This window comes from Myotis nattereri, assembly GCF_964212035.1.
Source record: "Myotis nattereri genome assembly, chromosome: 12".
Classification (NCBI taxonomy): Eukaryota; Metazoa; Chordata; class Mammalia; order Chiroptera; family Vespertilionidae; genus Myotis; species Myotis nattereri.
Window position 1 is genome coordinate 57,428,756 of NC_138087.1, and position 25,178 is coordinate 57,453,933.

Genomic DNA, 25,178 nt, shown 5'->3' on the forward strand with positions numbered 1-25,178 from the left:
ATCCTTAAGAATCTCGTAGCTGGTTCCAGGGAAAGCAGCCCTGCACGTTCACTTTATTGGGGCGCCAGCTGTGAACCTCCCCACAGTGACCCCCCAGCCGATTCCACTGTTGCCTGGAAGGGGGTGCTATTTGGGTCAGGCTCTTTCGTGTTAAAATCTGCTGAATGTTCCTTGAGTGTTTGAGTGAAAAGTTCTTCCTCTGAAAACCTGTCTGTCAGGAGTCCGCCTTGATCTGGGGGAGGCTGACCCGGGGCTAGGCCGTAATTAGTTCAGGTTAATTATTGCCCATCTGCAGATTTGCAACACGGGGGCTTCTCTTTCCCTAAGCAGGGGCCTCTGGAGGTTTCTTTTATGAGCTTTGAACCCTGCGGGAGGACTTCAAGAAATGAATTTTCCTGTAATCAGATTTGAGGGTTTGCTCCCTGAGCCGTCCAGTCAATTGGAGAATTGAGCACCGGCTGGCGTATTTGCCCGAAGGAGGCAGAAGATGAAGCACGAGGCATCCAGTCACCAGCCCCGTGAGTATAATGGAAAAATGACTTGACATGTTACAGACGCCCAGCTCTCCTACTGCCGGAAGTTTTCGGGGGGACAGTGCTCTCTGCAAGGAGGAGGATGTCATCTGGGAGCTACTCAGGAAAGAGCAGCGTGGTTTCTGCTTGGAGTACCGGGGAGTAAGAGCCCAGTCATTCTCCAGCGAAACCCTTGGAGTTTGTGCATGTTTATAAATATTTAACTTGTTCGATATTTATTCAGCGTTCATTCATTTGTTCGTTCATTCATTCAATCACCAGGAGGCATGGGGATGAAAGTGCGTGATGACACGTGGCTTCTGCCCGTTTTAAGGCACATACATGCCACCCGTATTATTGGGAGAAAATGGATGCCCTGTGCAGGTCTGTATTCCGTACATTGGCGAAAGCCTGCGGGGTTTTGCAGCGAAGTTAGTGAGGCCTGTTCAGAGACAGGAAGATGGTGAGAAGGGGCTGAACCAGGGATAGCGGTGATGCGTATGCACTGGTCAGCCATAGGCATTCAGTGGACGCTGGGTCCTTCTCCCAGGAGAGTCTCCCATTTGAATCTCTCAGAAAATGCAACGGTCTCACTAGGTTTGAACTCGGAAACAGTTCCTTGCAAAGAAAGCTCCCAGTCAAGGAACAGGAGAGGAAAAGTTCAAAGACTTTTGTGTTGCTGTTGAGACCGCAGGGCAGACGCCGAAAGAAACTCCAGTGGATCTCCGTTCCTCCTTGGGCAGGCACCGGGCGCAAAATGAGGGCCTGCTCTGGGCGAAGCGGGACGTCTAACGGAGTGGAGAGCGAAGACCAGATCTCCACGGGCCCCTGGAGCTGGAGGTGGCTCCGTAGGGGGATGGGGGGAGGACCTAGCTGACGAGGGGACCCTTCTGCCCTCTGATCCATCACTGGAGTGAATCACACGTATCCCCTGACTCTTGATTATGCTCATTTCTTGCTTTTCTTTGCAGCTGCATGATTCTTCTTTTCTTTTCAACAAGTCGCATTGGTGATATAAAGGGGGTTCATGACATGGAGTTTCCATTCAACCCACTTCCTCTCAGGAGTCACTCACTGATTTCGGATAAAGGATGAAGATGACAGAGCTTTAGAAAAAAAAGTCCTAAAGACAGAGATTCCAAAAGGGAGGTTCATTCTATTTGGATGTACGGCTCTCAAAAATGTCATTCTGAGTTAATTCCATTCTGTAGTTAATCCCAATGAAAGGGAAAAGAAGAAGAGGAAGGCAGAGAGGCACAGGCATGGCTGCCTTGGAACTGTGCTGGGCTCAGGCAATATAACTGCTCTATGTCACAGAGAGGATAAGAGTGCGTACACACACACACACACACACACACACACACACACACGAGGTACAGCAAAGACATGTAGGGACACAATCAGGATGGTAACCCAGCAGGGCTGAGATTTGTGAAAAACAACCAAAAGGCTTTGCTGGTTCTGCTCTGTATGAGTTCAAAAGTGTGTTTCATAGCTGATAACAGAGACTTGAAAAAAACAATGGCTTAAACAAAATTGGGTGCACCTTTTTCTCTCGGAAAGTGCGGGATTGCTCTGGTGGGCTCACAGTTCTTCCATCCTCTGTGAATGGCTGCCACCTGCAACTTCACCTCCTGGCCCAGGATGGCTGCCAGTGCTCCGACTAGGAATAGGAAGGGAGTGGGGAAGAGGGGAAAGGCTGCCTTCCAATCGGTCAGCCCCTTTAAAGTAATTCCCCGGGAATCCCCCCAGTGACCTCTGTATACTTCTGACTAACCACCTCACCTGTGCAGGAGGCTGAGAAATGAGGTTTTGTAAGCCCATGGCACACGGGGTTCTCTCTGACACAAGATCAAGGAAGACAATGAACAAAGAAGGACAAGCACTCTCCCTCCCTCCCTCCCCAGCCTGGGACACGGGTGCACTGTGACCAGGCGAGAGGAAACCTAAGGCTGGAAGCTAAGCTAATTTGCTTCCGACTTCTCTAAATGTTAGAGGGAAGTTCAGACCCAGGGAAGGTGAGGACGGAGCAGCCTTTAAGAGGATTTCAAGTTCCAGGCCCCCGGATAAGTCTCAACACAGGTCAGTGAAAGGACGGAGAAACCCTGGAGCATTCGCCCAGGGAGGGGCCCGGTGGGAATCACAGTGTCTGATGTGTGTCCCCAAGACGCTGCTGCTGTTACATGAAGAAGTGGCTCCCTGGTCAACAAGTCGGGGATTAAACCAAGTTAAGATGTTTATGTTGCTGCAGAAAATGTTGGAATCATCAATATGCTCACTTACCTTATGATTGTTTTCTTGTTTGTTTTTTGAAAGGGAGCATTCCTGAGTGTATTTGACTGTAGAAGTTAATTCTTGCATAGCATCCCATGGAATAAGTGACCCAGAGTAAACATTTAGTGGGAAATAGTGGTGCATGTGGTCAGAGGCTGCTGGGCTCTTGGCTTTCTTAAAGCACCGCCCTTTCCCGACCAACTGAATCCCAACCTTGAGCCTGTGGCCTGGAAATCTGCATCTCGCCAAGCTCTCTGGGTTATTCTTACACCACCAGGGGGCAGAGCTGAGCCTCCACTGTTCAAATGCTTGATGAATTTGCATCCAGGTAGCTCCTCCCAGCCCCCTCAGAACTCATTCCTCTCCTCACCATTGGGTATCTGGTTAATTTGCTCGGCCCTGTTCCGAGCAGCTGGCATTTATCTTTATTGCCACTCTCTTTATTGATTTAGGCCCATCTCTGCAATTCGTCAAGCTTGGATTGCATTTTAATCTTGGCCTCCAAAGTAGCTAAGATCCCTTCCAGCTTCGTATCATGCAGAGATCTGATTAGCTGGGTCTCGATTCCATCCTTCAGGTCATTAATGGAAATATTAAATGGTCCTGGGTTGGCACGAAGGTCTTCAGGGCTCTCAATAGATGTATGGCTCCCATTTCTGCCACTAGCCTCTGCTTGGTGCAGTCACAGGGTGGAGATCACACCCAGCATTTCCATTTATATTGCTTCCTCATTTACAAATTCATGCATGCAGTGCAAACCTGTTGAAAAAATAAAGAACCTATTAATTACTTAATTCAATAAACATTAGAGCAACAGATGTCTTCAAGGCATTTACTGTTTTCTCGCTCACATCGATGCCAGGTGGGGCACAGGGTGAAAAAGTTCGTAGCAAGTGCCTGCATTAGGAAGATCAATTTTTATGTAAAAGGCAGCTCAGTTCCACCTTTGAGATACATCCTTCCAGGCCAAGCCAATCTCATAACAAGCAGCTTCTACACGATAATGCAGGAAGAGTCTGCTTTTCTGAGCATTTCCTAAGAGCCAGTCACTCTCCTCCTGTCTTTATGTGTGTTTGATTATTCACGCTCACAATACTCCTCTGATGTGAGTGCTCCCGCCCCCCATCATTCCCTTTTCTAGCTGGGCTGTCTGGACCCAGAGAACTTGGATAAGATGCAAAAGGGGCCAGAGTTGGTAAGTGTCAGAGCAAGAACCCCAACTCAGGCAGGCTGCCCCCAGCACGCAGGCTCCGACCACCATCCCATGTTTTGCAGCGGTGACTGAATGAACGTCTGGTAGGAGATGCCTACCAGGGCTGAGAACACAGAAGTTACCAGAGAGACTGACCATGATGCGAACAGGTTTTTATTAATTGTCTCATTTTATGTTTGAAAACTGATCATCAATATTATTTGCTCCTATTGGATAGATGAGAAAATAGAGGCACCCAGATAATTCCCCAGAATCGATCCCAGGTCCACTGGCTCGCTCCTCGCCGAGGCTTGCGGGAAGGAGACGTCCCAAACAGCCACTCTGGGGGCTCCATGGAGAAATGGAGGCAGCAAGCATTGCAGGCCTGATGCTCACCCCACTCTCCCCGGAGACTCTTTCTCTGGCCTCATCCTTGAACCTGCAGCGAAACAACCGACAGGTGTGCCACCTACAAGCCCGTGTTTCTCCAGAGGAGCCTCGCTCTTCTGTTGGGCCCAGCGTGGGCCTGCGAGACGATGGCTGAGCTGAACTTTTCTCTGATCCAACAAACTCATTCACTTACTCACTGGATCTGGGCTGGGTCTGGCTTTATTTCAGGTCCCGGACAAGGCTGGCCGCTGCATTTAGAAATTGGAAAGTTGAGGAGATATCACCCACCATCCTGGCTCGTTTTTGGCGGGTCGGGGGGGGGGGGGGGAGGGGAGGGAGGGGCGACAAGCCAGGGCATACAGCTGTCACCTGCTTCAGGAGAGCTGGAGGGAGCCCGCAAGGCTTCCTGCAGGAGGGGTGAGCGTGGGGCCTTGCGGTGGGTTTCAGGGACACCTGAGGTCACCTTGGTGAGCACTGGAGCAGCTCTGACAAATGCCCTCAGACCCGGCCCCTCAGCCAGGTTCTCAGGAGCCCTCTCCTGGGCTGATGGACATCTCATTCGTTGGTTGAGCCAGTCAGTCGAGTGCCCAGAATAAAAAACTGTCACTATCTCACGTGGCCCGCCAAAGGAGGCTGGGAGACCGCCCTGTTTTTGTTCTGGGAGTTAAGACTATGATGCACTTTGTCCACTGGCCACCAGAGGGCGATGCTCGTTCACATTTGGGATATTCCTACGGAGACCGCCCTGGCTCTGCCTGGGAGACCTGGGAAGTTGTAAAAGACGGCTTTGTTCAAGACGAGGAGGACTCCCACCACCCCCAGAGCTTTTAAAGCCTTTAAAGTGGCGTCTTCCACTCCTAGCGAGCGGTCCGGGTTCAGGATCTCTCCTTAGGTACCAGGACGCTTGGTCTGGGAAGTCAGAAGAGCTGGATTTGGACTCCAGCTCTGATGCTCAGAGGCTGTGCTTACCCCCAGCTTTAGTGGCCTCACCTGTAAAATGGGAACGTACCGATTTCAGTCCTGTCTCGCCAGGGGTCCTGAGGTTTAGCTGAGAGGAGGAAGTGAAGGAGTGCTGAAGGACCTGGTGTGTGAAGACACGGGATTTTTAAAAAGTGAAATTGATTGGGGGACAGAGTGTGTGCAGACAAGAGATTTTGATCAAAGTTGCTTCTACTGGTGCCTGTGGCCAGCATCCTCCCTGCCATGGAGAGGGGGGCAGACGGAGGAGCCCGCAGTGCGCTGGGGTGGAGCTGCCTTCCTGTCATGGGGGTGGCCGTGCAGTGGTCAGAGGTGCAGAGCCGCATCCCTACATCCGAACATAATTTTGGAAGGCATTTTGGGGAGTCAGAGAAGACTTAGCTAAGGGAACTAAGTTCTTCTCCTGGCTCAGGACCCCTTGCTGTTTATTAACACAAATTGTCCTAAGGCAAGGTAGGTATACATCAAAGGCCAGGGCTACTATACAGAATCCATTGTCAGAGTGGGGGAAGCTGCCTAGGCTGCTCAGGTGTTTGGCCAGCAGGAGGCAATAACATGTAGATTGAAATGCCCTCAGCTGTCTGGCAGCCAGCGATCATTTATGCATCCTTTTCAGGTTTGGGGAAATGCCCTCAGCCTCTTCCAGATGATTCAGCCCTGCTGACATGCTGGAATTGGCTTCCGGCATAACCCCTCCCCACTGGTCCCATTAATACACACAGAGCCCACATTGGCAATGGAATGTCCTGATTCTGATTCTATCAAACAAGGAAACTCTTTGCCCTTTGACTCTTCCTGGCCACGACGGTACCCCAGCGTGTCCCCGCTGAGTCATGGTTGGAAAACATTCCCATGAGTGCACGTGGGGCCCTTCTCCCCATCGGCATCAGAGGGAAAAGGGTAGAACACTTACACCACCTGGACGTCAGGGCGAACACAGGCTGGCAGTGAGGACCAGGGACCTGGGTGCCTTCCTGACACGGGCTCCGGGCCTGGGTGCTGAGCTGCCCTTGTGGGGCCGCTGACGTCCTCATCTCCAGCCGCCCGAGGCTGGCCAGCTCCGGGAGCACGCGGTCCTTCTGTGGCTCCTGTGGCTGATGGAACGTTGATACATTGTGCAGCCCGTATTTCTCCAGTTTTATCTTCCAATACTCCCATCGATTTTTAAATGTTAGTGCAAATGTAAAGCAAACTGAAGTTTATGGTGTGTAGGAAAGGAGAATCCACCTAAAAATTCATCACTCAGACCGCGATTCCCTCTCTCTCCCCACCCCCACTGCCTTCTCTCCCAAGATCTTCATTTCTACCTACCTCCTCTTTGCTATATCCAGTGGTTCTCAACCTGTGGGTCGCGACCCCTTTGGGGGTCAAACGACCCTTTCACAGGGGCCGCCTAAGACCATTGGAAAACACATACAGTGGGGCCTTGAGTTACGAGAGTCCCAACTAACGAGTTTTTTGAGATACCAGCTGTCTTTCTGCCGATTTTTTGCATTGAGTTGATAGAGTAATTTGAGTTAACGAGCTCCTTAACGAGCTCGGTCTCGGAACGAATTAAACTCGTAAGTCAAGGCCCCACTGTATATAATTACATATTGTTTTTGTGATTAATCACTGTGCTTTAATTATGTTCAGTTTGTAACAATGAAATTGGGGGTCACCACAACATGAGGAGCTGTATTAAAGGGTCGCGGCGTTGGGAAGGTTGAGAACCACGGCTTTATGCAGCCTCAGTTCTTCCCACTTTCAAATGAGCCTTCCCTGGTGCTGCGCCCACATCAGGGACCCCGCCGCCCTGTCCCAGCTGTGGCATCAGCACCACCTGCCTCCAGGCCCCTTTTTAAACTGAAGACGGACCCCATCACTCCCTTCCCTGAAGGTGTGGATGGCTCCTCCTTGCCTTTGAATAAACCCTGGCATCAGTGCCCTTAGGCGATTACCACTTAGAATAACAGCAAAGACTAACAGGTAAAAGCTTTAACTCTGAGCCAGGCCCTTCGCCAAGTGCTGCTGTCCCATGTCACCTCATCTGAAGAGACGGGTCATATTACTACCTGCAGTTTGCAGATGGGAGAACCGAGGCACTAAGAGACCCAGGCTCCAGGTCACCTAGTTAGGGAGGGAGGTGCTGGGATCCGAATCCTGTTTTCAAAGACGGTGCCTAAACACGGAATAACACCGCCTTATGGTTCTGAGAAGCTTTTTGAGACTCTCCCCGGCGGACAGAACACAAGGTTTCTTCATCTTCACCCCGGCTTTCCTTAATAAGTAAGGTCCTTGCCGGGTGCCTCTCTGCTCTGTTACTAGATTGGCAGCGACTCAAGCCCAGGACCGAGGAAGAGATAAGCAGAAAAGGTTGGTTAAGTGGCATCACCCTCCATTCTGGTCGCTTCCCTGCATCGCATGCCTTTTTCCTTCCCCCTTCCTCATCCTCCCTGCATGCGGCTCTGCACGTGCCTCTGCCGGCCTAGCCTCCAGGGACAGGCATCTCTGTGGCCACATCCAGCATCCGCCCTGGACCCCACTGTTCCTCCTTCTTCTTGCCAAAGCCCTCTTCCCTCTGGTCTCTGCACACTGCCCATGACTGGCCATTTTGCCTCCTGCGGCTTCTTCCCTTCTATCTCCATCCACAACCCTCCTCCCTCACGCCAGGGAGCTGTCCACAGCTTTGTCCTCGCTAGTCCCTTAGCCCCAACCCATAGTCCACACTGAGGCATAGGAGTCACTCCATAAACAGGAGCTGGATGAATATTTAAAGGGAAGCAGTAAGTAGTATATTAACAACTTACAGGGATGTTGTAACGATCTACAGTGAAATATTCCCTCCCCTCTTGGCAACATTATCATTCCAAACCACGGAATACATTAGGCTTTATGATCTCCTCGCTTCTTTGGGGAAGTATAAATCTTGAAATAGCATCTTCATGTGACAGGGCAAAGAGTCCCCTGGGACGCAAGATGTTTAAGAGCGTTCACCGAGAATCAGAAATAGTTTGCGATTAACATCAGGGTTTTGTTTATGGGCACAAATAAATCCGTGGTCTAGGGCTGACCTGTAAAGATCTGTCCACGATGAAAACTCCGATCGAAATGATGAAAGGAGAAAACAATCTGAATTTAAAGAGGTGATTGGGGGCGGGGTTGCAATGTTCAGGAGATAATGTCTTCTAACCGTAAATTTGTATGTTGCTCAAACATTCCTAGTCACCAGCTAAAGTCAGTGATGGAGACAAGGCCTTTATGTTGATGGCGTAGCCTCCAAGTTTTGTAAGTAGGTCGTGTGGAATGGAGCAGTTCCTTTTTCTAGGGCCCTTAGAAGTGACCTCTTCATCCTCGTCTTCACTGTTAGGTGAAGAGCTGGTGGTGATGCTTGGCATGAGGGGGCAGAGGAAGACGTGTTGGTATTTGGGGCCTGGCATGACCGGTTGTCCAGTGGAGGACCCTCCTGGGAAGAGCATTGCTTTAGGAGGGAGAAGACCCACATTCGCCTCCTGCTTGTCAGCCCGAGGAAAAAGTAGTCAGACTTCTTCCTGGTTTAAAAACCCATCACAGACTCCCCAGGGCTTCGTTTGGAACAAAATCCAACCCTCAGAATCCTTAGCCTGGCTGAGCAAATCCTTTGTGATTCGACTGCCTCCTCTCCAGGCTCATTGCCCATCACACAAGGCTTTTGCGACTCCACACATGCTGGCATCTCCACTTCTTGGTCCCTTAACCTGCAACTTCTGCCCAAATGTCCCTCTTTGTTGAGCCATTTGGTAAACAACTGCAATGGAGGCCAGCTCATCTGCGAACCTTCTCAAGCCTCCTGGGAAGAGAGTTGCTCCCTCCTTGGGTTTCCTCGTTCACCCCGAGTGTCGCTCTCTCCCTCTGTCTTGTGACCTCACAGAACAGAACAACAGAACCCAGTTCCTGCCTCCCTGGTGTTGGACTTGACCAAGAGGCTTGTTTAGACCAGAGGGATGTGAATGGAAGAGTCAAGGCCTTAAAGGGGGGTGGGTTTTTATATTCTCTGGTGCTTCTTCGATCTTTCCAGGAAGACCTTGTCTCAGACAGCTGTCGTTCCAAGGAGAACACGGAGTCATGAGGAGCAAATCTGAATCCAACCCACACCTGGAGTCAACCCCAGCTGTCCTTCAGCGGGAAGCACAGACCTGTAAGTGAGAAAAACAGATGCTGTCGGTGGGAGCCACCTAGTTCTAGAGTGGTTTGCTATGCAGCATGGGTGGGCAATAGCTGACAAACACGCCATTCCGCTTTGGGGTTAAACCTCAGAGTGGAACTGTATGTAGAGGAAACCACTTGCTAAGCTTGGAGGAATTAAAGTCTGTCAGGGCAGGTGCTCCAGGCCTCTGAGAAGTCCACACGAGGCGCGGTGCCACATCTCATGTGGCACAGAAATGGTGAGACAGCACCAGACAGGCGAGGGGCTAGAGAGATAGAGAGAGAGTGCTCCTGCGTGCATATCCGATCCTCGGACAGAGGTTTAGGACTTCTCACATGCCTGGAGGGGATAAGGAAGCTCGGGAGAACTACTGTTTATGTAGGTTAGAGATCAGCCTGGGAAGCTACAAAGTGCAGGCCCCTGGGATCTCAGGCTATGGAAGGTCTTCAGTGACCAGCCCCCCCAGGAAGACCCCAACCCAGGGTGCCCTGTAGTATGAGGACATGGTAGTGGAGGTTTTAAGCCACTAATTTTATGGTCATTTGTTCAACAGCAATAGAAAATGAGCACAAGCTGAAAGCAATATAATGATACAACAAGAGTGGACTGTTTAGACTTTTTTTTTTTTTTTTGGTAAAAAATGATAGACATTTATGGGAGAGTATGGTGGTGATAAGTTTGGGCTTTGGAGGTAGACAGATCTGAGGGTCTGACTCTGACTCAACACTTAGTAGCTGTGTGATCCCAGGCGAGTGCCATACCCTCTCGGAGCCTGGATTTCTTCACCGGTATCTCATTTTCTTGTTGTGAGGACCAAAATGTGCATGGTACATAGTCAGTACCCAGTGAATAGTAATACCCACTACTTTAAAATTATTTATTATTACTGTTGTTATTATTATTATTATTATTATTATTACTACTAGAGGCCCAATGCATGAAACTTGTGTATGGGTAGAGTCCCTAGGCCTGGCTGGCGATCAGGGCTGATCTGGGGGGCGACTGGTGAGGTGATTAGGTCTACCCCCACTGGCACCCAACTTGGCTGGCCTGGGGCCTGTGGACAGCTCCTGCATTGAGTGTCTGCCCCCTGGTGGTCAGTGTGCATCATAGCAACCGGTCGTTCCACTGTTCGGTCGATTTGCATATTAGGCTTTTATTATATAGAATTATACAAAAGGACCTACAATAACATGGCAGTCATCTCAGGGTGAGGATGACTTCATTTTTCTTGTCCCCATTTTCTGATTTTTCTACAATGGACAAAATTTCCTTTGGAACAAGAAAAGTGTTTTTAAAATGTCTAATTCATTCTCAAACAGTGAACTAGAGTTCATTGCTTCTTCGGTAATGTTTTCATTACTTTAATTTTTACAAGCTAGTTGCAAATAAATGGTTTCCATTGCCAGTTTTTTTAAAACCATTTAAAAAAACATACAACGTATGTACTGTTTTCCATCAAATCGCCTTTGCCCACATGGTTTGCTCCCAGTGTCTTGACGTGAAGAGACTTTGAGTGGGGGCAGCAGGAACAGACCCCTGGAAAAGTTGTGTGGGGTGCAGGGGTCCAGCCTTCTGCAAATGGATGGTCAGGTTTGAGCATCTTGGGGCAGAGGAAAAGTAGGCTTGACACTAGCTAGATTCTTGGAGGAAAAATCAATGTTCAATTGTGATTTTAAGCAGATTATGTTTACTGAAGAAAGCGATTAGTTGTGGGTATTTCTTTGCAAATGGCTTGAAACCACGTCTTTACTTAGTTATGCAAATGTTAGCTGTAAAGATAATTTTATTTTTAATATTAATTCAGTGGACATATTGAATGTCCACCATGTGCCATGCTGACCAAAGAATGGATTTGGGTGGGGAGTTGTGCATGGATGAAGAGGATCACAAAAATGAATGAATCAAGGTCAGCAGTTTCAATAAGCTTATTATCAACTTTAACATGCTCCCATATTGGCTTTATCTGCTTTCCATTTCTTTAAAAATTATTTTGCAAAACCATTTGAAAGTAATTTTCAAACATTATGACTCCCCATCCCTGTATATTTCAGAAATAAGAACATACTCTTTTATCACATATACTATTATTACTAAGAAAATCAATAAAAATTCTATAATATCTAATATTGTCTGTTTTCAAATGACCCTAAATACAGTGGGGCCTTGACTTACGAGTTTAATTCGTTCTGAGACCGAGCTCGTTAAGGAGCTCGTTAACTCAAATTACTCTGTCAACTCAATGCAAAAAATCAGCCGAGAGAGACAGCTGGTATAAAACTCGTTAGTCGGGACACTCATAAGTCAAGGCCCCACTGTAGAGATTTTAAAGCTGTTTTGTTTTAATCTACTCTGATTTTGTTGACTTTGTTGTTTAATTACCTGGAGAAAAACTGACTTTGATCAGTGCAGCCCATGGCATTCCTGTTTGTCACACAGTGTTTGCCTGGTTGTGGAGCCCTGCACCTTCATATTAAGATAAGCACCATATCTTGTAAGGAAAGTGGTCCCTTTCGAGTCCTCTTTCCAATAGGAAGAGCTTAAGCTCTCCTATGGGCCATATCCACTCAGGTAGGATGAAATGGGCTGCATCCAATTAGGTTCTTTGGACCCTTCTGAAGTGGCCAATTTCAAACAGATGCCATTCAACTCAGCAAACATTTACGAAGTGTCTGCCGCACCCAGGGGCCTTTCCATTTGTTATATAGTTAAATGTGCACAATTCTGCAGAGCAATATAGCGGTTCCGAGTCTCAGTCGAGAAATCTAGGTTTACAAGGAATAGCGCTGTTCTTTCTTTCCTTTCAACCAACGTTTGGCTCTGAGTTCTTCTTTGACTGTGACTATTTTATCTTTCTGCTTCAGTTATTATGGGGCCCCCTTCTCTGTCTTCTTTCCTACTGTCCTGCTTCTCTCTCCAACCCCTCCCCTTCCTTTCTTCCTCTCTCTCTCCTCTCTCTCTCTCTCTCTCTCTCTCTCTCTCTCTCTCTCTCTCTCTCTCTCTTTCCCCCTCGGCTCTGTGCTTCTGTGCTTGCCCACCTCCCCAGCCATCCTCCCTGCCCTCTTCCCTCCCTCACCTTCGTCCTCATCCCCCCCTTCTGTCTTCTTCACTGCACTGAGCTCCCTAACAAGGGGCTATCGTCTAGTCATAGCAGTAACTCCCCACTTACTGAGCGCTCACTGCACGCCAGGCACGGGGATGATTCCCATGAGTCCTCACAATAACCGTATGGTTATGATGCTTCAGGTTGCACATAACATGAACCCAACCAGCAGCGGTGTGAACCATGGGGACGACACCCTTCCCTTAACAGGATGTCTGCAGGAGGCGCTGCTGCTCTTATTCAGCTGTTTGGTGGTCGGATCAAGGCCTCCAGCCTCGGAGTTATTCCTTCAGGATTGCGAGGTGGCTGTGCCCCCCCCCCCCCCCCCCCCCGCCTCCCCCATCTGCGTTCGAAGGCGGGAAGCAGGCAGAGGGGAATTCTTTTCCTGTGCTTACCTTGGGGGACAGGATGTTCTGTCCAAGGTGCTCACCTGCAAACTTACCTCCACGTTAACATTTTCCCATATTCCATCATTCTAAGCCTCATCCCCTGCTCACCTATGAATCCCACTCCAACCGTGAGTGGTCTCTGCCATCCATTTATATTTCATTGTCCAACTCCAGGGCCCAGGTAGAGTGGTTTCAGGATTCCTTATCCTTGCCCTCATGGGGAACAACTTGTCAACTAGAATGAAGTGCTTATGGGCCGTTCCTTTGCCTTTAGTTTTACACACCAATTTCCACAATTACTTAGGGCAGCACCTTGTCCTCCCACCCCTTTCGGTGAGGTTGTTTCATAGATTTGTGAAAAATTCTTTTCTTCCCTCTGTGACGTGGATCTCAGCCCGTATGGAGTCAGTCTCTGGGACCCCTTCTTTCCCTGGATCTCCCTTCCTCTTTTCTACCCTTCTGCCCTCTTCCTGACACGCTGGTTTCATCCTGCTCCCCTTCACCTGGTGGGGGCCAAGAATACGTGTTTGCTCTCTATCCTGCAGGAGCGAAGGTGACCCCTTACCATCAGGGGTGATGCTCCTGCTCCACAGACCCTTGGGGGATGAGGTCTAGGTTCCCGGTCCTGCGAGGGGAGAGAAACTATGAAACAAGAGAGGCTTTCTCTTTCTAGTGCTTACGGCCCCAGCATTGCTTCAGTATGTTATTAGGCTAACTTAGCCTCCACCCACAGACTTGTATCAACAAGTCAAAGAGGGTACAAAAGAAGAAAGAGAGTGAATGGGGTCAGAGAATGCCTGGGGGTGACTCAGTGGTGCCAGGGTCCTACGGGATATATAGATTTCCCCAAATCAAATCATTCACGGAAACAAAATGTCATTCTCCTTTAAGCATTGTGTTCTTCAAATTGCTCTACTAAGTTTATCTTTAAAAAAAATCATCAGTGTCCAAATACTTTGAAAATCACTTTCTCCTCCCTGAAAGTGATCTAAATAACATTCTCATGTTTATAATAATCCTTGTGGCTCTGGGGTGGGAAGGGGTCTGAAGTTTGAAGTGACATCCTTCATCAGTTCTGTCCCAGGGGATGAGGAGGGAGCCTGACAGCTGGTCACTTCTTGCCTCTGATAAGCACCTTTCTTATTCTAATTACACCCTTTTCCTAAAGTAACTTTCCAGTCCCCCCCTCACCTCACCCTTACATCCCTGTGTGAAAGGAGCCTATTCAGACAGCTTGTGAACAATGATGCTTAGAGATGGTTTAATCGGGGAAAGGAAACCTGTAGAGGGTCTTATCTGGGGTGAGCGTCTCAGGCATCCAAGATTATCTCCCTGTCACCTCCTGACCCATCTCCTTCATGCCACCTTTTAATTTTGGTAGCAATTACGGTGTATATGGATAATGCCCATTAGCATATTCATGGTCATCTCATCATATTTATTGTCCGCACAACTCATTAATCTTCATCTACTTTGTGTGCTTGACAGCTCAATCTATTTTGCAATCTCTGGGAAGCAGCCATAGCTCCCCAAAGCCTTGTTTTCCTGTAAATAAACTGTGTTGGGGACCAGAGGACAATGGTGCATCTCGTGGTGATTGACATCAGCCAGGGCTACTAATCAGGAAGGGACTTCATTGCCAGCTGAGGCGAGTGCATTATGGGGCCATTGTTCCAAGGCTGCCGGGGCAAGAACACACACAGCCAGTCACCTTCGCAAGATGGGTTGATTGTTCTTCAAGATTAGACCGAGTTGCCTTATTATCCGTCCCAGACAACGAGGCATCTCACCCAAACAGACACATTTTCAGAAACTGCCTGTACACGGGCCAGATCTGAATTGCTAATGTATAATCTGCCTGGCACAGATGTGCAATGAATATTTGGATGTTGTTTTGCCCGTCAGTCCAGGAGGCTGCATTGATGAGGTGATGAGTATTCAGTGATGGGTCCTGGACGTTGGCCAACAGCAGAGTTTGAGTACTTGCGCTGACGACAATCAGATTACCCGCCCCCTGCCCCCCCCCCCCCCCCCCAAGTGCCTTTGCTGTAATTCAGTGGCAAATTCTGTGACAGGAACTGTCGGGTGGAAAAGTCCCTTTCCTTTTTGATGGAACGATGCCTTATGTTTTCCAGATTTGGGAAAGGTAGAGAAGTTGCCTTTATTGTGCCTTTACCTGACAGCTCCTAAGGCTGAGTCATGTGGCGCCGACTCCTTGGGTTTGAATTTGCCATTTTCTAGCTTATTTTATTAAGCTCTTGGTGCCTCAGTTTTCTCATGTGTTAAAATGGGTTGAAAAATTCTATCAACCATTCAGAGCTGCTGTGGGGATCCAATGAGTTGATAGAAGTCCCAGCAAATGTTAACTATTGCCATATCATCGGTCATCTGCTTTCTTTCAATATTACTCTGGTCAAATAGGTTGGCTATCCTGGGAATAAAGTTAAGGCCACTCCATTACCTCTGGATGTCTCATGGCCTGTACTATGCTACAGGTCCATTTCTGGTTGTAGGGAACATTTCCAGTACTTATATGACCATGAAGCTTTCTTCCTGAAGCATCTTTCACAGCCTACTTTCCCAAGAACATACTATAGGACAAGCTGCCCTTGCAGGTGATACACAACATTTACAAAGCTTTGAAAGAAAAACATGGGATTCAAGAATTTGATATGCAATCATATTTACATATAAAGGCAACAGGGATTAATTATGCAAATGAATATGTTCTCTCTGAAAAAAAAATGTTTCTCTGTTTATTAGACAACTCCCATCCCCAAGAATTAGTCAAAATTGAAACATGTGTGAAATGTGATTATTCAAATGTGAACAAAAAGAAAGGTCTGGGAATATTAATATCAGGCAATGTAGAATTATACAAGTCAATGAGTATTAAACTGGTAACTATTTCATTTCTTTATCCCCAGTCAAATGCACAAGGTAGATCCTAAATAGTCACAGCAAGATTTACTGTGGAAGGGGACGCAATGGGTGAAAGGTATGTGGGAAGGGATGGCTTTGAATACTGGAGAGGATACCTACTTTATCTGCCTAAGTCACCTTCTTCTGGGAACTGCTTCCTCGTCCTTCCTCTATGCACCCAGGCTCCTTTCTCCCAGCTAGAGGATTGCTGGGGCCATGGGATCCTGGGTCCAACGCAGTCGATGGGAGTTGACCTGTGTCAGGGAAACCACACTACCTTCCCCCTTGGCTTGCTTCATTAATTTAAGAGGAGACATCAGAATCTTCACTTTTGTCTTTTCAAACTCTGAAAAAGTGGGCTGGTTCCTCTTATAGACAGTGAGATGGAGGTCTCGGTTGCTACTGGTTGCCATGTTCCCTGGCAAGAGGAAGAAACTCATCTACAATGAAGTTTTATATAAAAACATGCTGCTCTGGTGGCTTTTGGATTCTGGTACCATTGGAACCTCAAGACTAGCCATAGCCCTGCACCCCCCTGGAGCAGGTATGCACCTTTTCCTTGCATGGCATGATCTATTCCTATAGCTTCCTAAGCATTTTATTTTTTCTGCCTTTTTCTCTTTTACAGCTATAAACTGTATTAGTCAGAAACCCAGCTCTAGCTTGCAACCCAGAGTCCTGACTAATACAGTCACTTGTTAAAAAATTTAAATAACGGTACATACATCCTGACATATGATACTGTATTCCTCTATTAAATTGATAAATCAGGTTTCTTGGTTCCACATGCAAAGGGAGCATACAGTTTGGCTGAAAGCAAGCTGATCAACATGGTACTTTGATTTGAAAATAACATAATCAGTTAGTGATTTTTTAAAATTGCTTTTTTTTTCTGTACTGCTAGGCAATTTTATCATGTCATATGCCTGCTTTTTCTTCTATTGTTTTTAAAATTTGCTTTTTAAAATGTTAAATATTTGCTTTTAGAATATAAAGTCAATTATTTTTTGTCTAGGCTGCTTATAGTAGCAAAAAGTTGGAGTAATCTAAATATATAATAATAAAAGATTAATTAGGGCAAATTATACATCCCAAGTAGGGCAATAGTTGGAAACACAAATGTCCAAAGCTATGTTGTAAAAATGTACGTGACCAATAGGATTACTTTATACTTTTTTTCATGTTCATTTTTTCTTATGAGAAAACCATCTACTAGAATATAAAAATATACAAGCAAACAAAAGAAAAATTTAATCCATACTTATCATCACACTCACCTTTTAAGACTTAAAAGACTTTTAAAAAAATTATTTTTATTGATTTCAGAGAGGAAGGGAGAGGGAGAGAGAGAGATAGAAACATCAATGATGAGAGAGAATCATTGATCGGCTGCCCCTCCTGCACATCCCCTACTGGGGATCGAGCCCACAACCCAGGCATGTGCCCTTGACAGGAATCGAACCTGGGACCCTTCAGTCCACAGGCCAATGCTCTAGCCACAGAGCCAAACCAGCCAGGGCAAGACTTAACAGACTTCTATAAACTTTTATAATCAATGTTACCACCTGGTTATACATTCTTATAAACTTTTATAATTATATAGTCATATATACTTTGACATTTGTTCATTTAAAAAACCTTTTATTTCCTATAAAAATGGGACTACATCACATGTGCTTTTTAAAAAAACCTCAACTGTATGAGGTATAATTTACATATAATAATGTGCACTCATTTTAAGCATCATTTCATGAATTCTGACAAATTTTACAGCATTATAACCACCACCATGATAAAGATATAAAACATTTTCATCATTCAAAAAAAAATTCCTTTGTGTTCTTTCCTGACTAGGCAAAGAACAGGCAATGATCTGCTTTCTGTTGCTATAGATTAAGTCTTTTTTCTTTAAAGTTTCATATTAATGGGATCATACAATATGAACTCTTTTGTGTCTGTCACTCAGTATTTTTGAGACTCATCCATGTCACTGTGCTTGTCAGTAGTTCATTCCTTTTTATTGCAGCGTTCCGTTGTATGAATATACCACACTGTGTTTATTCATTCCAGCACTATTTCTTGAAAAGACTCTCTTTTCCCTATTGAATTATCTCAGTACCTTTGGCAATAATCAATTGACTACATATGTGCAGATCTATTTTAGGACTCTCTGTTAGCTGGGTCTGTTTGTTTATCTTTACTTCCGTCTCACAGTCGGGAAAACTCCTGATACTGCGTTACACATTGAGAGGGAAATACACCTTACTGAGGTTGTTTATACCATCCGCCGGTTTCCCCGTGCCGTCGCTGGGGTGGCAACAGACTGGGGCAATTCATCCAGGCCTGTGGAAGGCTGCCTTCATCTCTCACAAGTTTATGATACTCTAAGTTTACAAATCAGCTTCACACCCTTTGTCTCCATCATTCATATACTGATTCAGTGCCTCTCCTGCACTCTTTATTTCTCCTTTCTTCACAAACACCCTGTGGGGTGGGCTATTTAGACCTGATTATACCCATTTAACAGATAAGGAAATTTACACTTTAGGATTATCACTATCAGGACACCTTCTCATAAATTGGAATTCTAGGCAAGTAACACAGAAAACCAAAGGCCAATCTGAGTTCATCATCATAGCAGACTGTTCTAAGTCTGCCTGATGACTTCTTGAGAGAGTGGCAGGCCAGAGAGGTCACACCTGTGCTACACTAGTGCCCCTATAAAAACTCGATACACACACACACACACACACACACACCTTTTCTAGACTATATTTGTCTTAAATGACATCTGTGGCTGGCCTAGGATAGCGATTCCTGCAAGATATTTTAGCATTTGCTTGTGGTCATATTTCTGGGTAACAAGGCCAGGTCACCCTTACTGTGAGCCCCACCCAACCCCCCAGTCCTCTTGTTAAGGATAGAGAGCTAGAGCATGACTGTATTTTCTGGCTTAGATTCTTTCAAATACTCAAAATCTTTTTGAGTTAAGTTTGAGTTTCTGCTTCATGCAAGTAAATGATGCTGGTAACTCTACTAGGACTTTGAAAGACCCAATGTCTGCTACGGGGAGGGCAGGCAATGATTGGCCTCATGCAGTGATTCTCAAGGGGCTGGAATAGAGCAGTGGGTGCGGGACATTAGATCTTTTAGGACCAGAGGATTAATTTGAAGACAGAAGAGCATCTTGTCCCCTCACTTTGATATAACTCAGAATACTGTATTAATTTTTAATTTCACAAAGTATTAAAGGACATTTATGGTATTAAAGGGGTGCAGTGAGAGATTCTGGTGTGTGCAGTCCTGGATGGACCAGGTAACCATGGGCTGAATCCTGGCTCACTCACTTTTCAGTTGTGTGCTCTTGGGCAAGATCACTTCCACTCTGGGAGGTGGGTGGAGGGTCAAGGTAAGCTCCATAGCAGTGGCATGAGGCAAGCCTTGAAGGGTAAAAAGCATTTGTGTCTCACACTTAGGAGCATCTTACTTAATATGACACAAATATTAGCAGAGCTGATGAACCAGTTGGCGTTAGAAATAAACCTAAGCACTACATGCGTGACAACAATCCGTCTTCCCTTCAGCATCCAGTTTACGCTTAGTTTCTGACTTCAGGCTTGGCTGTCATATCTACGTACGGATCACGGAAGCCACAATTTAATATTGTACCATCTTTTCCTATGATAAACATCTTTTATTGACTTGTCTCAGTGTGCAAGAATATGTTTTGTACAAAACATACAGAGCATCCTTGCTCTGGGACCAGGCAAAGTTATGGCTAACCAACATTTCCCAAGAGGACAGGGAACAGGTGCACTGATTCTGGGAAGTACAGTGACCCTGTTCTCAATATGTTATGAAGCCAAATTCTTCAACTGTGACGATGACACACAAACTGTCAAAAACAATTAAGGCACAATATGACTCAAAATTTATACTCAGAGCAGCAATAATCTAGAGAAAATATAATTAACACATGGAATCATATCACATTTTAATTAACACTGATAAGACAGAATTATTATAGCATAAAAGATATTGGTTTGTGAAACAGGAAGATGGCTCAGATTCAAAAATCAAATGTGTTAAAAAAACAACTCTTGGGCACTAGATTCTAGGTTTCTTTTACGGTTCCCAAACTGGACCTACATTCTATACAATATATTAATGAATGTAGCAAAAAGACCTTTAATATATCTGATCATACCAGCAGTTTGGTGACATATTGGTAGAGCTGTTCTGTAAATGCTTCAGAGGAAAACTTTTCCTTCACCCTGGCTCTGCCAGCCAGTCCCATTGTGACCTTTAAGGAAGGTTCATGGATGAACTTTTCTATTGCTTCTGAGAATTGCACGGGGTCAGGCTCACACAGAAACCCTGTCACACTGTGGACAATGGACTCCAAGGGCCCACCTGAATTAACAGCAACGACTGGGCACTGCATGTACATGGCCTCCACAGGGACAATGCCAAAGTGTTCATTGCTTGGTGTGTAAATCACACATGTGCAGCTGTGGAGGAGTGAGATTTTCTGTTTGTCCGAGAAAGACCGCAGGAAGGTCACAGACTGGTCAAGGTCAAACTGCTGGGCCATTTTCTTCAGTTCCTGATAGTGTTCCACGTTCTCCAGGACTCTCTCGTCATACCCACCAGCCATAATCAGATGAACCTTGTCCCAATCTTGGGATGTCAATCTTCCACGCAGTTTTACTAGGGCTTCCAGCGCCAAAGTCAGGTTTTTCTTCCTTTCATACCTGTTGATGGAAAGGAACAGGAACTTTTTTCCCTCGGGGACTAGATCATCAAGCTTTTCAGGGACAGCTGAGTCAAAGCTGGTAACATTCAGAGATGGGTAGAGGACATCGGGGTCTATGTGAGACAGGGACTTAAACGTTTTCTTAAATATGGCAGCTGTGAACTGACTGTTGACCAAGATGCAGTCAGCCATACCTGTGGTGTATTCTTCTACCCAGTCAATCGGGGCCCTGTATAGACGTTTAAGAAAAGAATCCCTCTTGGTAAGAAGCAGATCTGGGAAGTGACAATAAAACAAGATCTTCTTACGCCGTCTGGCCAGCTTGAACACGGGGATACAGGCAGACACCTAGCCAAAGCAAAGATAAAAAACAGGTAAAGTAACTGGTCAACTAATCTTCAAGTAAATCAAAAGAACAGACACATGCTGCCTACTAGCCTGCGGGCTCCTCGTGGGCAATGTCTCATTCTGCTTTGTGTTGCTACAGACTCTCACCCAGTCCAACACCTGGTGCGTTAAAGGCTGGTAGACATTCTCTGGGTGTGTGCTAAACATTTAAAGCTGCAAGCTGAGTCTTTGCTCTAGAATAAGCAGTCCAATGAAAATGAAAAGCTAATAACCACATTAAAATTTTTAATGGGTTAAATAAATGTTAATATATTTTATCTAAAATATCACCATTGAAAATGTAATCAATACTATAATAGTTAATGGGATACTTTACACTTTTTTCCCCCACATTAAATCTTTAAAATCACGTGTGTATTTTACACTGACAACACACCTCAGTTCAGACGAGCCACATTTCAAGTGCTCAATAGCCACCTGTGGCTAGTGGCTACTATACCGGATAGAGCAGCTCTAGTATATTTCACCTTCTAAGACACTGAATGAGCTATAGGGGTTCAGAGTGCAGGCTCTGGAATCAAGATGGCCAGGGTTTGAATCTCAGTCCCACTAGCTGGGTGTGTGACCACGATCAAGTAATCTACCCCTCTCTGGGCCTCAGTTTCCTCTTCTGTAACACGGTGGCAATGATGGTTACCAAAAAACCCATCCATACTAATAATAGAGGAATATGCAAATTGGCGGGACACCATCACATAGCAACCAATCAGGACGGGGGCAGGGCTGCAGCAGAGAGCTCTCAGCATGCCTGCAGGGGGTCTGAAAGGCACGGAGAGGAGGGGAGCACAGATAGGCAGTTAGGGGGATCAGGCTGGCAGCGGAGAGCAGATAGGCAGTTAGGGGGATCAGGCCAGCAGGGGAGAGCAGATAGGCAGTTAGAGGGATCAGGCTGGCAGTGGAGAGCAGATAGGCAGTTAGGGGGATCAGGCCAGGAGGGGAGAGCAGATAGGCAGTTAGGGGGATCAGGCTGGCAGCGGAGAGCAGATAGGCAGTTAGGGGGATCAGGCTGGCAGCGGAGAGCAGATAGGCAGTTAGGGGGATCAGGCCAGCAGGGGAGAGCAGATAGGCAGTTAGGGGTATCAGGCTGGCAGCGGAGAGCAGATAGGCAGTTAGGGGTATCAGGCTGGCAGCGGAGAGCAGATAGGCAGTTAGGGGGATCAGGCCAGCAGGGGAGAGCAGATAGGCAGTTAGGGGGATCAGGCTGGCAGTGGAGAGCAGATAGGCAGTTAGGGGTATCAGGCTGGCAGCGGAGAGCAGATAGGCAGTTAGGGGGATCAGGCCAGCAGGGGAGAGCAGATAGGCAGTTAGGGGTATCAGGCTGGCAGCGGAGAGCAGATAGGCAGTTAGAGGGATCAGGCCAGCAGGGGAGAGCAGTTAGGGTCACGAGGCTGGCAGGGGAGCAGTTAGGGGCATCAGGCAGGTGAGTGGTTAGGTGCCAGGGGTTCCAGATTGCAAGAGGGATCCTGGATTGGAGAGTGCAGGCCGGGCTGAGGGGCTCCCTCCCTGCCCCCGTGCACAAATTTCATGCTCCGGACCTAGTGTTTTTTATAATTACTAAATGCAATGGGATATGTAAAATGCTTAGGAATTTAGCATATAGTATGTCAGCGGTTTTCAACCTGTGGGTCGAGACCCCTTTGGCGGTCAAACGACCCTTTCACAGGGGTCGCCTAAGACCATCCTACGTATCAGATATTTACATTATGATTCATAACAGTAGCAACATTACAGTTATGAAGTAGCAACAAAAATAATTTTATGGTTGGGTAACAACATGAGGAACTGTATTTAAAGGGCCAGAAGGTTGAGAACCCCTGTAGTATGTGCTCAATAAATATTAACCATAATCATTACTAAGCATGAACTACAGGCTGGCATTACTAGACTTTCTTGTTGGATAATCTTATAAATCACTTAATCTCCAGCTCACTTAACACCTGAAGGTGAGCTTTCCAAAGCTACTTAGTTAGAAAGTAGCAGAAGAATGGAACTTGAATCCAGGTCTCTTCCAAGCTCAGTTTTTTTTCTCTATCTGCTGCAGTCTCAGCTGCCTCAAGCTTATTAACTAGTTAGACATGCAGGGTGTTTGGAAAATGTCCACATTTCTCAAAAAGAAGCATCTTCCACACAAGTAAGGATGATCAAAAGTAACTCAAGAGTTATAAAGAAACACAAATACAAATGTAATGCTGTTTCCCCTATCAGTGTGGCAAAGATTAAAATGGTTGATAACATCCAACATGCACCAGAACATAAAGCAAAATGCTCTGTTGTTCATGTGGGAGAGTAAAGTGACACAATCTCCTTGGAAGGCAAGTTTGACAACAGCTATTGACAATTACAATGAACAACTCTTAGATCTACTAATTTTATTTCTGGGAAGTTATTCAAAGGACATACTTGCAGAAGTACAATAAGAAGGTACAAGGATGTTCATTACAAAACTGATCTATTCACAAAAACACCCACAATGTAGTGTCCTTTAATAGAAGAATATATAAATTACCTGTACATTTTAAAAAAAGATTTCCCAGCCACTATGAAGAATTAAGTGAATCTCTAACATTGATATATAAGGATGTTCCAAATAGAATTTTTTGGCGGAAAAAAAAGCAAGTTGTCTAATAGTAGCTATGTAATAATCCTAATTATTACAAACTAGAGGCCCGGTGCACAAAGTTCATGCAAGAATAGGCCTTCCTTCCCCCGGCTGCAGGCACTGGCCTCCCTCTGGCACCCGGGACCGGGCTTCCCTCCGGCCGCTGGCAGGCACCTGGACCCGGCCCTGGCTTCGCTGGAAGGGCGTTTGGTCTAATTAGCATATTCCACTTTGATTATTATAGAGAAGATTTACATATCTTAACAGACACACATATGGTGGCGTAGCCATAGACAATTTCTGTAAGGACATAGGAGAAACTGTTTAACAGTGGCTATTTTTAGGGAGAGGAACTGGAATGGGAATTTAATTATATTATACTCTTTTATACTACTTGAGGTTTTATTGTTACTTTTTAAAATAAATATTTTTTTGGGGGGGGCGGGGGGCATGAGTGGGAGGAAGACAAGGAGTTTAGAATAGTTGGACTCCACATCCAGGTGGGCATTCTGTACCAAGGGAACGCATTTGTGCTTTTCTATGAAGACTAATGGAGAGCCACGTTAAAGTTCTAACGGGGTGTGACATGTTCGGCTTGGTGTTTTCACATGACCTGGCTGCAAAGGCTCGGACAGGGTGATGTGCATAGCCTAGAAACAGCGTCAACAGAAATAAGGCAAAGAGTTGCTCCCAAGTAAACAGTGACCGAAGCCTGACTCCTAATGCTTGCGTTGCTTAGAGCGAGCTGGCCCCCGGGCCCACCTGCTGCAGAATCACCGATGTGCCACTGAAAAATGCAGATTTCGGGGCCCCATCTCGGGGCTGCTGGATGAAACTTCTCAGGGCGGGGCCCCGTCATGCGAAGTTCCAGGACTACAGTCACTCCCAGCTCTGATCTCCCCAGGTCAGGTGCAGTGTTTCGGAACCGCAGACCCGGAGAGGTCCAGAGGAGGGCGAAGGGGCGTGGCGAGGCCCGGCGTGGTCACCTCACCTGGTCGCACACGACCACGTCGAACACCTCGTCGCCGAGGAACAGCACGTAGAGCGCCAGGAAGATCATGCGCACGTAGGCACAGACCGCGGCGCCGCGGCCGCCCCAGCCCAGGCTGCGCGGCAGCCAGTCCCCCGCGCAGCGGACCGGCAGTTCGCGGCTCTCGGCGAAGCAGTGGCCCGGGTCGTAGTGCGCGGTCCAGATCGTCACGCTACATCCGCGCGCCTGCAGTGCCAACGCCGCGTCCAGCACCAGCCGCTCGGCGCCGCCCACGCCCAGGTCTGGGTGCAGAAACAGTACGGACGGGTTGGGAGCCAGCTCATCCCGAGCCCGCTCCTCTGCCATGGCCCGGGTGTCCCGCACCTTAGGCACCGGCGCGCCTGCTCCTCCCGAGGGCACCCGGGGGCCTCAGCGGGGCTGACCACGCCCCGCGGCGCGCACGTAGGTTAGGCCACATCAGCGCACGTCTGTGGGTGCCTAGTGACCGCCGGAGAAAATT

At 46.9% G+C, this 25,178-nt stretch overlaps 1 protein-coding gene across 1 annotated transcript; it reads right to left on the reverse strand.

The window, feature by feature from the left end:
• Nucleotides 1-18,399: 18,399 nt before the first annotated feature.
• ALG2 (ALG2 alpha-1,3/1,6-mannosyltransferase) lies at nt 18,400-25,135 on the reverse strand. Its single transcript, XM_081103082.1, has 2 exons — nt 24,680-25,135; nt 18,400-21,029 (listed from the first exon to the last, which is right to left on the reverse strand). Exons 1-2 carry the CDS (start codon nt 25,022-25,024, stop codon nt 20,127-20,129), a joined length of 1,248 nt encoding a protein of 415 aa, XP_080959208.1. The 5' UTR covers nt 25,025-25,135; the 3' UTR covers nt 18,400-20,126.
• Between the last annotated feature and the right edge of the window lie 43 nt (nt 25,136-25,178).

Coding starts and splice junctions, on each gene's coding strand:
- ALG2 (XM_081103082.1), bottom strand. CDS start 25,024: ATGGCAGAGGAGCGGGCTCGGGATGAGCTGGCTCCCAACCCGTCCGTA. Junction 21,030..24,679: donor ACGTGGTCGTGTGCGACCAG/GTGAGGTGACCA, acceptor TGCTTTGGCTAG/GTGTCTGCCTGTATCCCCGT.